A 16,594-nucleotide genomic window follows, 5' to 3' on the forward strand; every position below is an offset into this window, starting at 1 on the left:
TAATACTTCGAGTATACTCTAAGGAACACTGGAATTGAAGTCAGTTAAGGATACTTGTGTCAGAGAGATACTGCTTCAGAAGGGATTTGGAGAATATAAGTGGAGGCAAGACTAAGGATAAGAATGAATGTCATTTGAAGCTCTTTTCTTGTGAAAAAGCATCCAGGGTACACTTTACACTGGCTCCTCTAAAGTGTTTCTCTTGTCCAAAGGCCTCAGAGATAAAATTCTCTGGATTAGATAAAAAGTGCAGAGAAGGGGTAGACTGAGGCTTCCAAACCCTCACAAGCATGAAAGATTGCTTCTTACTTTTGATTTACAGTTACAATCCCTACTCACCTTTGTTTGAGACTGTCTGTAGTTATAAACTGTTCCTTTCACCTGAATCTGTTCTCCTCTCACCACAGAGTAGGGAATTTGCATCTCCAAGAAGATGTCTTTCATTACTTTTACCTCGAATGGCTCGGCAACACATATTCCTAAGAGACCAAATAGAATATGCAGCAGCCTTATTAGGGAATTCAGATATTATTATCAATTCTAAAACATTTTACAGATAGTTCACTTTAATAATAATAATAATAATAGCAAGTATTTTAATAGCACTTTAAGGTTTGCAAAGCACTTCACATGTGTTATCTCATTTGATCCTGTCAACAACCCTATGAGACAGGTACTATTATTGTTCCCATTTTACAGATGTGGAAAAAGAGGCTTAAAGAGGTTAAGCAACTTGCTCTGGTTCACTTAAGTACAGCCACGTCTTGATTAGTGTAAACAACAAATCCCCTGAAGCGGTCGAATATGGTTTTGAGGGGTACAGGGACCGCTCAAGAACCAGGGTCCAGGACAGGATCATCTGGAAAGAATTCATGGATTCAAACAATCTTTATGTCAAGTTGGCAAAGGTTTATTTTTACCCTATTTAGCGGGCAAAAGTTCTTAAGGAAGCTGCAACTTTAGAGGGGTACAATTAAAGTTTATACAGGAAAGACTACAGTAAAACATGTGCCAAATATGCTAACTAGGTGATGTGGAGCGGGATTAGGGAGTGGTTAAGGAGTGGTCAGTTCTTAAAGGAGCATGCACTTTTTGTATCTGCTGTGCAGGTGTTTTACCCAGAGTTCACCAGGAAAAGCCCAAGGGGGGTCCACAGGGAGGTATGGCTTTTAGGTCTGCTACATCACTAAGTAAACTAGTAGTCAGGGCCAACTGAGGATGGCCCAGTCTGGCACCAATCAATGTCTGATTTGACAAGATAGTTGTAGAGAGTATACATATGTCTAAAGTCTAGGATACATACAATGAGGAGTCCAGGATGCACGTAATGAGGTAGGGAACTGGTACAGACAGTCTAGTGGGTACTGAATATCTTTACAAGTCAGTAGAAAGCCAGTTCAAACTAATAATTCCTGCAGGTGTGGTTACTATACCAGGGAGAGACATATGTGTTTTGCTGGAGCCCACTCATGAGCAATTGCTAGGCATAGTGTCCTTGGGTTGGGGAGAAACTGCCGCAGATAGTGTTTTGAGGCTAGGAAGAAATGTTATCCAAGCACAGGCATCCAAGCACCCCATCAGTCATATGTATTCAAAGTTGTGATATTTTGAGCTAAAGTTATATAAAACAGTGATTGGTTCCAGTACAATGGAAATGTAAGTGTGTGAGGCAGAATTTGAACTAAGGTCTGTCAACCAGACAGGAACCGGCCTCTAATCTGTGGGTGGCCGGAGCTGAACAGAGCAGCCTAGAGACAGGAGAGTCAGGGATCAAACAGAAGTTTAATTTCAAAGACAGAGAAATGGCTGGCAAACAATGACACATGTACTAGGGCCCTGCCCCTAGTGAGTGGGACCTGAGGCAGTGTGGGGAGATCTCAATACTTATATAAATGGCTGCGCAGTGAGCTGTAGCCCTGACAATGAAGGGTAACAGCAACGATGTGATAAGTTTGATTCAGAGCAGGGATCCATGACTGGATCACAGGTACTAAAGGTGCCACCTAATGTTGGTATGAAATATTTGTGGGATTTTGCTGTGACTGAGATCATCCAGAGGATGAGCCCAAAGGACTGTTGTTACGCCAAGTTCAGGGCACAACCTGCTTGCTGGGTCTCAGCTCTGGAAAACAGGGTGTCTCCTAATATCTTGACAGGTCTTTCTCACTAACTGTCCTCAGCATTTAAGGAGCAAGGTCAGGCTTATTTCTACTTCCATTACTTCCACAGCCCTGAAATTTTTACTTGGTGACATCTATTTTGTGAATTTCCAGAGTAATTTAATTTAAGTTAAATACTGAGTGGTCATCACCAGTGTAAAGAAGAAAGATTTCTAACTTACAGGGAGGCTTTTGAAAATGTCAAGTGGAAAAGATTGTGCTAACTTAGCCCTAACACATAATAGTTGCATGACCTTTTACCTTTATCTGAATTTACTTTTCCATAAAATAGGTATAATCATCCCTGCCCAGTTGTTGTGAAGCTCTAATAAGATAACGTATGCAAAGTGCTTTGTAACTATAAAGTATGTGAAGAATGAAGAAAGCTGAATCAGAACATCTCACCTTCTATGACTATTAAAAAAACCCCAACAGAATCTGGTAAGTACAGACTGGAGATGGAACGGAAACAGAAAGAAGTAAATGGAATATTATTATTTTGCTAAATTTAAAAATAATTTTGTGATTTAAAAATTTGTGTACATGTATGTATGTATATGCACATACATATGTATCCATACATGTTTTTATTTTGCCAAACCGTAAATAATTTGGATTTTTATGGTTTAAGGCATGATTTTATTCTTTGGTTTATTTGAACGTTTTTATTGACAGTGATGATATTTGTAACCAAAATCAGTTCAAAAATAATTTTTATGTTATATAGTCAGCTATTGCTATCTAAGAGGAAACTGACATTTTATGAGATCACAAAAATACTCACCTGGGGTTGGAAGCAAATTAGATAAAGCTGCTTACCTTTGTCTGAAATGCCAATAGCTTCAATCTCCCAGGTAGTTATAGAATCTGGTAGGATCAATGGAAACCTGTACCTGAAGATTCAAATGTTTCATGACATTCTTATAGAATAGGAACTTAATTATCTGTAATCCAAAGCTGTCAAATACCTAGAATTTTGCTGCCTTCCACTGTATTGATAAGAATAAATTATAAGCAGACAAGTTCATAACAAGGGTTTATTTTAAAAAGAAAAAAAAGTTCTAGGTCAATGTTTTAGTTTTGCAACATATTAGACTTACTGTCCTAGGTCACTTCTACTATCAGTTCTAGTGTGGTTTATAATGTGTTCCTATTCAGAAGGATGGTTTGAGATTCTCAACATTCAAATTGCTATTAAAGAATGTTTTGTGTATTCTACTTGCTAAAGGCAGGGAAGTGGAATGCTATATTTTGGTCATATTCTCAACCGTCCAGGATGAAAGACTGAATTTCTCAATTAAGAGAACAAAAAAAATCAATTAATGGAATAAAATATCCTCCTTGTATCTTGGTTAAGTGAAATTTTATATGACTTACATTTCTTAGAGTGAAATTCCCTCCTTCTATCTGAATTATAGAGAGATGGCATTGGGTATACAGAGATAAATTTCAGTGTTGCAGGAAGGACAAGATAAAGAACAAAGAAATCTGGGTTCTGTCTTAGTTTCTGCCATTAATTCATGGAGGCAGAGTGGCATAATGTGTAGTGTAATGGACTTGGATTCAAGAAAACCTGTGTTCAAATCCCACTTTAAACATTTGCTAGCCATAAAACAAGTCACTTAATTTCTTTGGGCATTATTTCCTTTATGAGAAGTTTGGACTTCATTGCCTTTAAGATTCTTTCTACCTCTAAATTTATGCTCCTATAAGTACTATAACTTTGAGAAGGTAATTTCACTTCTCAAAATCTTAGTATCATTAACTGTAAGACAAGGTCTCTAATGATGTATATTCTTTGTCATAACATTCTGTGCTCTAAGACACTGTATAGCTCTCACATGTTGTGTTCCAAGGTCCATTCTGCTTTATTCAAAGTGGATAAAGTTCGCTGTGGGAGAGTACATGTTAGCTACAGCTATCTACAAAAGCCTGGGCTATACAACCCAGCTGGAGTATAAAACATGAGGCCACTAAATTAATTGTAAGAACCTCTGCGGGCTGCATATTGACTTAGAAAACTACATATTACCTTTATGTTCTATTGCATTCTTATTTATTTTGTTAAATATTTCCCAATTACATTTCAATCTGCTTTGGGTCACATTTGGGAGGTGCTTCTCTGCCCCAACAAACATTGAAAGTTTTGCATTGGGCTCAGATGCTTTATAATGCTACCAAACTACTTAGCTGACGGGAAAATGTGCTTGTTTTTGGAAGACAGGGTTAAATGCTAGTAAGTGTCTGAGGTCAGATTGCTTTATCCCCTACCAGCTGACCAAATATGCATGTAATTTTTTTTAAAAAAGCATATTAGAATGGGAATGTCACTTTTTTCTCAAAAGAACTGCTTAGACAGTCTTTAAGGTAATGACTTTCCAATTTTATGACCATTATACTTAGCATCCTTGTAATATTTCCAAGAGTATAATCAAAATACTACGATACCTTAAGCGAACATTGTAGATTTCCCATAACCAACTTTCAGGAAAATAGCTTCGAATTTCTGGTTTGCCAATCTCCATTAGAGCCTTAAAATCTAAAAATGTATGTATTCAAAATATGCAAAAATAGATTCATAGATTAATATAGATATAACTTTTTAGCCTTAACCGTTAGTCTTTTCTGGAATGTGAATCATTTGTTTAGTATATAAAATAGGATATGACTTAATTTTTCAAAAGATATGTTCCATAAATCAAATTTCTTTTCTGGTAGAACCTGAAATTTAAGAAAGAAATTTGGAAGCTGGAATAAATGCAATCACATATACCTGGGATGATTCTAGCACTATCTACCTCATGTTGTTGGAAAAATATCCTTCTCTATAGCAAAGGACCTCCCTTCATATTTTACCCAAAAAAATGAAGCCCACTCATTATAAATGCCCTTGTTTCTTCAATTCTAGATCATTCCTCCTCCCTAGTTCCGGTCTTGGTGGAAGAGGTAGCTCCTTTTCTTGACAAGGCTAACCAATCTAGCTGTGGCCCTAATCCCATCCCTTCTTATCTACTCCAGAAACTTGCCCATTCAACTACCACCTCTCTCTCCAACATTCTATTTTTCCCTTTTCCACTGACTTCTTAACACATTCTACTTTCTGATCAAGTTTATGTACTTCCATTTTCTGTCTCCATGTCTTTGTGCACTCTCCCTCTTTACTTCCCTCTCTTAAAGCTTAAAACTGCATTAAGACTTTGGGAACACCCATTTTACCAGTCAGTGGCAAGGCTGGAATTAGAATGTAGGTCTCTTGACTCCCAAGACTCTTGACTTTATTCTTTTTTATTTTGTCCTGAAATCTCAAATCAAGTGCAGTTATTCACAGGAGGCCTTTAAGGCTTGAAATCTCAAGAAACCAAAAGGATAATTACAAAAAAGTACTTGAAAACTTTCTCTATAAACACTTACTGAGAGTTGCCATATGGAATAGAACCTTCAAATGATTTCTATAAGCTTACCTTTAACTGAATCAGCTAGTTAATAGAATCAAGTCACTATTTCCAAAAAGTCATTCTTATAACCAGAATCTATTTTTCCCTTCATTTTGATCATAAGATTCTCTAGTATTTTGACATTGTTGAGACATGTAAGTTGACAATATTTTATCCAAATAATAAATCATAAAAAATAGAATGCTAGAGCTGGAAAGAACCTTGGGTTAAAGAATAGTGTAGCTTAGAATGCATACCATAGACTTTTAGAACTGGAATAAATGTTAGATAATATAGTTTAGACATCCTGTATTATCTTAGACAAGACACTTTGGATGTCTGAACCTCAGTTTCCACATTTGGGAAATAGAGATTAGACAATTCCTGAGGTTCTTTCCAGATCCAAGTTTTCTGAATCTAGGAAAGTTCATTAAAATCAGCTTATGATTCTGCCTACTTGCACAAGTAATAAAAAAATTTTTTTAAGTGATCTGAGTTATGGTGCTGGTGGAGGTCAGAACAGTGTACTTGTGTATCTTTTAGCAGGACTTTATATTTCAACAAAGCTATTTACTAACTGAATGACACTGAACAAGTCATTCCAGCTCCATTCAAAAGTCTTTCTACTTTAACCCTCATTTTCCTCATCTATAAAATGGAAATAATAATATCCCTCCTATCTATCTTTCAGGTTTGATTCAAGAAATAAACCAAATGAGATGTTTGTAAAAGTTCTTTTGTGACCACATCATGATATATAAAAGTAAGTTACCATTATTAATAATATATATTTCTAAGGTCTGTGTTAGTCTGACTGTCATTAATATTATCATCACCATTATTTTTTATCTATGACATTTCTATGCTCCCAACCCTGAGCTTAACATTAGTATCAAGTTTTTGAACTTACAAATTCTTCCAAGTAATATAGGTTTAATCCCAAATTTATCACGTATCTGTGTTGCCAAAAGACAGCAATTCTTGAATGCTTCAAAGCAAAACTTTCCGTCTTTAACTCTGGCAAGCCGTTGTTCACAGGTCTCATGGCTTTTATGGGCACCATGATAGCAGCACTTCCGAACATGCTGGTTTCTGTACTTAGCAGCTGTAATCAATAACAGATGTGCCCTTACTGAAGTCTTCTCAATGCATTTTTAATTAAACTGCTATCCATGTTTGTTTCTTAACAGAAAAACAGATGTCAAACATAAACAGAGCTACCCCGAGGGGATTCTGGCTCAGGGCAAATCATATCATGTGCTCCCCTATGATTCTCCCCATTTCTACCCAAGGATCTTCCACTGTCTCCCTTAATATTAATCCTGGTAGCAGTAACCTTAAACCTTCAAAAAACCATCAAGAAGAAAGTCTGAGGGGATGATTAGGAAGTAGCAGACATATAACAAGACTGGAACATTTGGGAAAATAGAGAAGTGAGGGGGAAGCTCTGCCTGATCTCTTTGCACTTCTACACTCACACCTATACTTATGAAGCAGCATGAGCAATTAAGAACTCTTAGGAGTGGGAGGATTCTGTAGTCAGGCTGCTGCTCTAGTGTTCCAGGGGCAGCAGGTACTCTGCCTCTTCATACTGCTGCCCTGGGCCTTTCTGTATTTAATCACAAGAGAGGAAAAAAGGGAAGAGTCTAGCATCCTCTGATGGTCTTTCATTTCTGTCTTTGATTCAGTCAGCTGTCAGTCAGCATCAGGACAAACAACATTGATAAAGCAACCAGTTAAAATCATTACTGCATAGCTTGACAATGATTACAGAATAGCTGAGGTCACTTGATGAGTCTGAAAACTGTAGGGTTCCAGCAGTACTAAATTCCTGTCTACCATTTTGGTAAGGGGAGATAGGGAGAGAGAGATAGGCCCTTCTCACCAGCAGTCACATATACTTTGCCTGGTTGGTCCTGGACCAGAAATGAATGTGTCAGTGGAGCTTCTGGTAACTTTGTCCTGATTTCACTTACTTTCCTAAAGTGAAAGAGAAAGAGGAGTAGGAGGAAGAAGAGGAGGAGGAAGAAGATTTAGAGGAGAGGAATATATATAGTATTTTTATTATTAGTGACCTTAGGAGGCCTTGTAGGGTCAGAGCCTAAAGGTAATTTAAAGGCTCCGAAGTCTATTTCTATTTCGTCCCAGGTAATCTAAAAATCTATTTTAAAGACTCATCTTCATTCATAGAAGAAATAGAAGGAGGAGAAAGAGAAGGAGAATGAGGAGGGGAGGAGAAGGAGATCATAATTTAATTTATATTATGTTTACTTATGTCACTGTCTTTTGTCCATTACTGGATTATTAATTCTTAGATGGTAGCAAAACATCTTATTTATCTCTGAATCTTCCCAGAATCCAAAGATAGCACTTTCGTTAAGGTAAATTTTTAATTAATTATTGTCTAATGTTGATTATACAAAAGTTATGATAAGCAAACAGGAACTCAGGTAAATTAAGTAATTAATTCATCCTAAATCCATATTAATGCCACAGGGGGAAGTGTTCTGACAGTTTTTAGGGAATTTTACTTTTTATGTTTATAAATAACAAGTGAGGGAATATAATTTTAAAATGTATCCCGTATCCAAAATTCCACAACCGTATATTCTTTGTAATCCAATAATATTTTCATAGTACCTTGTTTATCAATTTCCTCTTTCAGATCTCTCTTTGGTCTGAGTATTTCCTCACAAGGCTTATCTGTTTTTTAAAAAAGGGAAGGAAAAACAATTTAAACACATTTTCCATTAAATTATATTTTAAAATCATATTCACTATTTCAGGTTAAGATTTGTTTCATCATAAACTGTACCATTACAGAAAATCCTAAGTCTGGGGTAAGAGCTGTATTCCATTTTTCATTTATTTATTTGTTTGTTTGTTTATTTGCTCATTCATACATTTATTTGTTTGTTTGTTTACTGCTATAATTATGTCACAATATCTCAGACTTGGAGACGTGGGGATGCTGGAGCCAGCTCAAACCAGCCCTCAAGAGTAGGTTTTTAAACTTTCAGTGTGCATATGTATACCTCAAAAATGGGAAACACTTCAAACCAGGTATTGATTTATTGATTTGTTGGTTGTCTAGCTTTATAAAAGTGTTAGAGAAAATGTTAATAATACAGATTAAACTCAAAAGCGGGTTGTGGGTACATTTTCCCCACCACAGAGTAAATTCTTAATCATTGACACTTAGCATACCTCTGCCTGAAAGAGACCTAAGAGATTGTTTGCTCCTGCAGAAATCAGAATAGGAAACTCTTCTACAAAATCCCCAATAAGGGTTTGTTTAGCCTTTTGCTTAAAAAACATCCTAGTCAAGAAGTATCCACTACCTCCCAAGACAGCTGATTTCTCTTTCGAATTGCCCTGTCAGGAAGTTTTTCTTTATATAGCTAAAATGTGCCTCTCTTCATCTTCCACCCCAGTATTCCTTCCTTATTCTGTGCTGTGGGACCAAGCAATCCAAACACAATCTCTTTTCCATATGATGACTTGTTAAATATCGGAAGACAGCTACTATGTCCCTTCCCTGATGTGTTCTTCTCTAGTTTAAGTATCTCTACTTCCATTAACCAGTCTTTGCCTGACATATTCTTCCTTGTCTCCATTATCATGAAATCACTGAAAACAATAAAATCATGGTCCATTAAAAAGCCAAAGTCAAATGTAATCATAGGATACATTATGAATACATTACCATTTTCTTGTGAGTCTTTTGCATTAGCATTGGTGAGAAATGTAAGTCCTGCTAAATGAAATACATCTGTACTGTCCTGACCTCCACCCGCACCACAGCCCAGGTCACTTTTTTCAAAAGTTCGCATCACCTGTGACAAGAAGACACAATCATGAACTGATTTAACAGGGGAAGATTCTGAAAACTTAGGTATGACCAGAACCTCAGAAATTGTCTAATCCATTTTCCAGACATGGAAACTGAGGTACAAAGAGTTGAAGTGTCTTGTTCAAGGTAATACAGAGTATCCCCAAAGTCTTTGTTTTAAAGCTTTACTAAGCTTTAATATTTATGTTTTATATGAATTTAAATAAATGTAATAATAATGTAAATTAAGATATGAGAATAAATTTATTAACTAGCTATTAAAACTTAAAATTGAACTAAGATTTTTGGGACATCCTATATAACTAGTCAGTATCAAGGCTAGAATCAGAACTCATATTCTAACTCCCAGGTCAGTGCACTCTTTTTTCCATTGTGTCAGGAGGGTGATGTCTTGACTTGCAAGTGAATTAGACTTAGGTGAGGCAGAGCTTTGCAAAGTGATCCATCTCACTCTCTCCTCCAGGGCCATCTGAGTCCTGTGGCAAGACATAGCCCAGGATGACTGGAGATAACCTCAGATACAGTAGGAACCCTTGGTTTTTTTAAGCCAAGGTCTTTCTCAGATCTCAGTTTGTCTGAGGCAACACCCATTCAGTGATTTAAACCTAGGTAAGAAATGAGGCAAAAGATGGTCTAGTTTGCTTACTCAAAAAAAAAAAAAAAAAAGAATCAAACTGGGAGTTGAAGACCCTGAAGGTTCCTGGCCAAAAACAGAAACAACTGCTATTTATACAAGGTCCAAAGACAGAAACAGAAAGAATGAATCCCTCTATAGTCTCAGGAAACTTGAATTCTATAGCATTTTAAGTTTTACAAAACCCTTTTCTCACTGTAATCCAGGAAGACAAGTCTTGCCTTTTACATGAGAAAACTGAAGCTCAGCAGGGTGAAGTGCCTTCTCTGCTGTCATGAGGGCTAACAAATGCCAGAGTCAGAATTTGAACTCATGATTCCTAGGCTGGCTGTCTTCCCACTAGACCTTGGAAAATGTAAAAGACAGAGTAATTTCTGTCATCTTTAGTTCAACCAATGTTATTTAGTTCTTACATGTGTCAGAAGGCTCTCTTGGCATTGAGGAGCCAAAGATGAAAAATGATGCAGTCTCTGTCTTCAAAGAGCTTATATACTACCTGGGACTTGGAAGGAAATAGAATATGGAAACAGATAAATATAATGCAAGGAGTGTGATAGGGGTTCTAAGGAGACATCCAAAGTATCCTAGGAAATTTTAAGGAAAGAAGGGCACAGAGGTTTCTCTTCTTCTCTATTTCTTTTTCTCCTCTTAATACAGCTACCCTGGTCCAGGTCCTCATCACCTCATGCTTGTACTATCTCAGTAGCCCTCTAATTGATCTCCCTGCCTCAAGTCTCTCCCCACTTCAGTTCACCCTATATTCAACCACCAAAGTGATCTTCCTAAAGCCCATATCTGAACATATCATCTCCCTGTTCAATAAACCATAGTGGCTCCCTATTACTTCTAGGAGGACAGCTAGATGGCACAATGGAGAGAGTGCTGGCCCTGGAGTCCAGAAGACCTGAGTTCAAACGCAGCCTCAGACGCTTACTAGCTATGTGACCATGGGCAAGTCACTTAACCCTGTTAGTCTCAGTTTCTTTATCTGTAAATGAGCTGGAGAAGAAAATAGTAAATCACTCCAGTATCTCTGTCAAGAAAACCCTGAATGAGGTCATGAAGGGTCAGATCTGACTGAAAAACGGTTTCTAGGATTGCTTCTAGGATCAAATGTAAAATCTTATGTTTGACTTCATAACATGCCCCTTTCCTTCCTCTCCAGTCTTCTCAGACCTTATTCCACTCCATTTACTCTATATTCAAGTGACACTGACCTCCCTGCTCAATAAACCAGTAAATCTCAAGAAAAGTATTATAACTCTTAAGATGATTTTCCACAGGCCTAGTTTTAACTGAGAACTAGTCAGTTAATAGACCAAATCTACTATTTCCCAAAATTCTCACAACAGAAATCTACTTCCTTAATTTTGTATGTAGGCATCTCTAGAATTTGAGGAATTTACAATGTTTTATCCAAATAATAGATTACAAAAATAATATGTCAGAGCTGGAGACAGTTGTGGGTCATAAAATGGTATAAGAGAGCATACAGCACAGAATTTTAGAACTGGAAAGAATCTTAATTTAGTTTGGGTGATTAATTCCTTCTCAAAGCCATAAAGTGAATATCTATTTCAGGGAGCATTTTATAGCCATAATGCCTCCTTTGTGGCATAAAGAGGCAACATGGTATAGTGAATAGAAATTTGGTCCTATAATTAGGAAAAACTGGTTTTTAACTAATACAAACTAGATGTGTGACCCTGGGCAAGTAATTTAACCCATCAGTTCCCCATGCAATTCTCTAAGTCTATAAATTACAGATGAGTTGCCTATTTGCTGTCATCAGAATAGGTTTCCACACTGGGAGTTCTCCACTGTTGAAATAACAGATTCAAAGCCCTGACCCCAAAAGAAGCTTCTAGAATACACCTCTACTCTAAAATTTTCCCTACTTTCCATTCCAATGCTGCATTATCTCTCAGACTGATGCAAAACCCTAGTCTAATAGAGAATGGACTTGTCTCTTACAGTTTGTTGATTTACACTTTTGAGTTGGGGAAGTAACAAAATAATTATATGTTTGTTTTAAAAAAGCTAGAGTTAGGAAAGGCCTTATTTATTCCAACAGATATTTACTAAAACAGAGCAAGTAAAAATATTGCAAAATCCTTGAAATCAAATGAATGGGAAGTGGCATAAATGATATTCATCACTTTGCTAGATAAATAATAATAACAACAACAGTTTCTCAGTTTTTCAGGGTGCTTTCTGGTTCTCTTTCAAGGCAAGTTTTCCTGAGGAAAGCTCAGCACGTGTCCACATGAACGATTTTAGATATGTAAATAGATTTCTTTGACCTGAGAAATCTTGGTGTCTGTACATTGATTACATTAATCAAGTAATTCTCAAAATTCTATTTTTGTGAGCAATGTGACACAAGGCACTCTTATTATCATTTTAATTTTTGCTCCAAATATCCTTTCCTCTCAGCTCCTCACTTGCAGAATGTCTTTATTTTCATGAGATCTCAGATTCTTTCTTCTTTCCTCAAATAATTTCCCATTCCAAATTTTTTAATTAAAGAATATCCTCCTCCATTCCTTATTCCCTATCCTTTTTCTAATTCTTGGGAATGTTGCTGGGTAGGCAACACCTACATGAGTAGATGACTGGACTAAATGATATATCAGGTCCCTTCCAGTTCTGATCTTAAGGTCTCCCGAAGGAGCAGTGCAGTGGTTACAGCACTGGATTTGGAGTGAGGAAAATCTAAGTTCAAATCTGATCTCAGATACTTAATATTCATGTGACCTTGGTCAAGTCATGTAACCTTTCTCAGCCTCAGTTTCCTCTTCTGTAAAATGGGGATAATAATAGCACCTACCTCCCAGGGCTATTGTGAGGATGAAATGAGATAATATGGTAATATTTATAAAGGACTTCACAAACTTTAAAGTCCAATATAAATGATTGTTGTTATTCGTCAATAAGAATTATTAGTTATATTATTTCTGAAACACAGTCCTAAGTCACAGTACAAGCCTGTGAATGGTACATTATAACACTTCACCCTTTTCATATTCTTGGATTTCTTGAGTTTTCCTTTGACTCCATAGATAGCCATGTCCATAGCTGATAAAGCGACCCAGGAATTCTCCTGTGTTACTAAATTAAGAAAGAGGGTTTGTCCAGGAGCAAATACATTTTCATTTCTTGACAGCTGAACCTGAAAGGTAATTTGAAACAAGAAAAGGTTATCCATAAAAGACCACATCCTTTGGAGAGAAACATATTGATACACATAGGTTGGTCACTGAGGTGGAGAGCTGGCTCCTGAAGAAAATAGACTTAGAGATACTTACCTGAAGGTCATTGCCACACTTTTCTTCCACATCTAACCAGACTGAATCAGCTACTAACTCTGCCCTATTTTCTCCCGTCACAAGGTAATAGACCAGAAGCCGGGCTGAAGGAACCATGTCCTGAGTTATTGGAATATTTAGACTTTGATAAGATAAATGTTCAAGCTTCTCTCTGGTCCCAAAATCAACTATTTTTCCCTTGGATAAAACCTAAAAGAGAAACAAAATAAAGAGATAGCTTTTGTAGTGAGGCTTGCCATTCACATAAAATTGTTCAAATGTTAGGGACAGCCTTTGTTAATTAGCTTTTAAATAGAGATTACCAAGTTTCACTAAATGTAGAGGACTTGAGTCCTCTAATCACCTTTGTAACTACTGTAGTGAAAATGTAAAAGCAGTGAAAGTTCTTTTGTGGTATTCTTATCATTGAAACAGTGAGATTTTTGAGACTGAGAAATGTTAGGGCATAAGTAGGTGCCCAATGTTTATTACTGACTAATAATTGACTAAATCATCATGTAACCTCTCACACAGAGGTCCTGGGTCTAGGTCAGACAAAACAGGATAAAAAAGTTAGTCAAGCTATTTACCTGTAATGGGTCATTTTAAAGCTATTACCTAAAAACACAGTGAAATATAACATGGGATCAAATAGACATTTACTATACTTACCAAGTAACTATAGAAAGCTATTTCATCAATATATGGACTTTTAGGTTTAACAGTAATGCTTAAGTGATCTCCCACAAGTAAAGGTTTGAAGTTCTCTGTCCAATCAATATAAAGGTAACTTTTGCTGAGGGATGAATATGCTACTGCTCTATATTCTCTGAAAGCTTGGTTTTCTTCTGGAAGATTAGGGTCTTCAGTTCTGACCTAATAAAAGAGAAAAGAGGGAGGTAAGGAGGTTACAAAGAGGTATAAGACTATAAGGTTAGAAAAAACAAAATTTTCACGTAAAAAATGAGAAAGAACAATTTGTAACAACTGAAGAAGGGTAAAACTGATCATATAGAGGAAATAACATACTTAGATTAACAAAAGAAAAATAAACCATGGAAATAACCTAATAATAGAAAGGAAAAAAAAAAACCCTCCAACCTTAAACAAGCCATAAAAAAACTCCCAACAGGGAAAAATACTGTAGGACTGGCTAACTTCACAAGCGAATTCTATCAAATGTTCAAAGAACAATTAACTCCAATGCTGTTAATCAGTCAATACACGTTTATTAAGTACTTACTGTGTGAGAGGTACTGAGTTAAGTGCTAGAGATGCATAAATTGTTTGCAATAATAAGAAAAGCAGGAACCCTATCAATCTCTTTCTATAACACAAATGTGGTCTTAATGACTAAATCAAGGAGAAGCAAATCCGAAAAAGAAAAATACAAACCAATACCCAAATGAATATTGATGCAAAGTTGTTGAATAAAATATTAGTAAGTAATAATTAAATTTAGCAATAAGTAGAAGTAAACTTAGCAATAATGAAATTTTCAATAAAATTTTGCAAGTAGGTTAAAATAACAGATGAGAAAGATGATACAATATGACAAGGTTGATTTTGTGACAGAGATTCAGAGTTGGTTCAACATAAGGAAGTCTAGAAATATAATAAATCATGTTAAAAATACAAATAATAAAAACTATATTATTTTTATGTTACTAGATACTGAAAAGGCTCTTGACAAACCTAGTACTTATTTCTACTAAAACTCTAGAAATCATAGGAATAAATGGATCTTTCCTCAATGTAATAATATTTCCCTAAATTTCAGAGCAAACATTATATGTATGGAAAAAAGGTCTTTCCAATAAGATTGGGGTAAAGCAAAAATGACCATTATCACCACTACTATTTAATGTGGAACTGGAAATGCTAGAAATAGGAATAAAACAAGCAAAAGAAACTGAAGGTATAAGCCTGGGCAAAGAGAAAACAAAATTATTGCTTTTTACAGATGGTATGATGATGGATTTAGAAAATCAGTTAAAATTAATTGAATCCATAATTTCAACCAAGTTGCATATATAGATATAGATCTATCTATAGTTGTATATATAGATACATAGATATCTACATATATGTTTATATTGGTATAAATCTAACTATATAGAGGAACACTGATAATTTATATGGATTCATCTTACACTCTGCAACTTGGTTAACATTATTTTAATTAATCTACAGATAGATATATGTATATATCTAGATATCTATATATATAGATACATATCTAGATAGATATGGATATATAGAGGAAAGTTGATATTCTGTGTGTGTGTGTGTGTGAGACAGAGAAGGAGAGAGAGAAAGAGAGAGAAAGAGAGAGAGAGAGAGAGAGAGAGAGAAAGAGAGAGAGAACCACTAATCTATGCAATAATAAGCTGAGTCCAAAAGAATGAACATGCAACATACCACTCACCTCCTGACTGAGACGTGATAAAATTAAAATGCAGAAAGAGGCAGGTATTTTTGGACATGGTTAGCATAGGTATTTGTTTTGCAGGCTATATAGAGTTTGGGGGGGGGGGTTCAATACAGGGGCTGGCGACACTAGGAAGGACAAAATAATCAAAAATATTTATTTGAAAAAAATACAAAGAAGGGGCCAAGATGATGCTAATGCTTTCTATCAGTGTATCTTTTTTTAATCCAAATATCTACATCTGCCTTAATTTTTAGATTTCACAACACCTCATATGAAAGAAGAGGAAGAAATAATAGTTTCATTGTTTTAACAGCTGGGCAAACTGTAATATTAAGTAACTTTACAAAGGCCACAAAGGAGGGAAAAAAAGAATGTGAGGAGAGGCCCAAGAAATCTAAAATAGCAGAGACAGGTTAAGTTGAAAGAGAGGAAAATTCCTAGAATAACATTTGGCAAACTATCAAAAGTAGTGTATCTGACTCTTCTGGATATATTCTGCATGACTACACATGTATAATCTATATTGAATTGCTTGCCTCTTCTTGATGGGAGTGGGGGGAGGGAGGAAGGGAGAGAATTTGGAGCTCAAAGTTTTAAAAAACAAATATTAAAAAAATGTTTTTACATGTAACTAGGGAAAAATAAAATACTAAATAAAAGCTTAAAAATAATAATGTAGTGAAGGGAACAGAACCAGGAGAACGTTGTTCACAGAAATAGCCACAGTGTGTGATGACTGATTTTGATAGACTTAGCCCTTCTCAGAATTGCA

General features: G+C 35.9%; 1 protein-coding gene across 1 annotated transcript in view; it reads right to left on the minus strand.

The window, feature by feature from the left end:
- C5 (complement C5) overlaps window positions 1–16,594 on the minus strand; it is a 131,622-nt gene that overhangs the window by 85,578 nt on the left and 29,450 nt on the right. Inside the window, exons 12-20 of the mRNA XM_072631781.1 lie at window positions 14,061–14,264; window positions 13,389–13,598; window positions 13,097–13,252; window positions 9,300–9,429; window positions 8,234–8,296; window positions 6,504–6,698; window positions 4,608–4,698; window positions 2,979–3,052; window positions 340–479 (exon numbers count right to left, since the gene is read on the minus strand). Of these exons, the coding sequence (XP_072487882.1) occupies window positions 340–479; window positions 2,979–3,052; window positions 4,608–4,698; window positions 6,504–6,698; window positions 8,234–8,296; window positions 9,300–9,429; window positions 13,097–13,252; window positions 13,389–13,598; window positions 14,061–14,264 (1,263 nt within the window). The remainder of the gene's footprint in view (window positions 1–339; window positions 480–2,978; window positions 3,053–4,607; window positions 4,699–6,503; window positions 6,699–8,233; window positions 8,297–9,299; window positions 9,430–13,096; window positions 13,253–13,388; window positions 13,599–14,060; window positions 14,265–16,594) is intronic.

The sequence above is a fragment of the Notamacropus eugenii genome, chromosome 1 (assembly GCF_028372415.1).
Source record: "Notamacropus eugenii isolate mMacEug1 chromosome 1, mMacEug1.pri_v2, whole genome shotgun sequence".
Classification (NCBI taxonomy): domain Eukaryota; kingdom Metazoa; phylum Chordata; class Mammalia; order Diprotodontia; family Macropodidae; genus Notamacropus; species Notamacropus eugenii.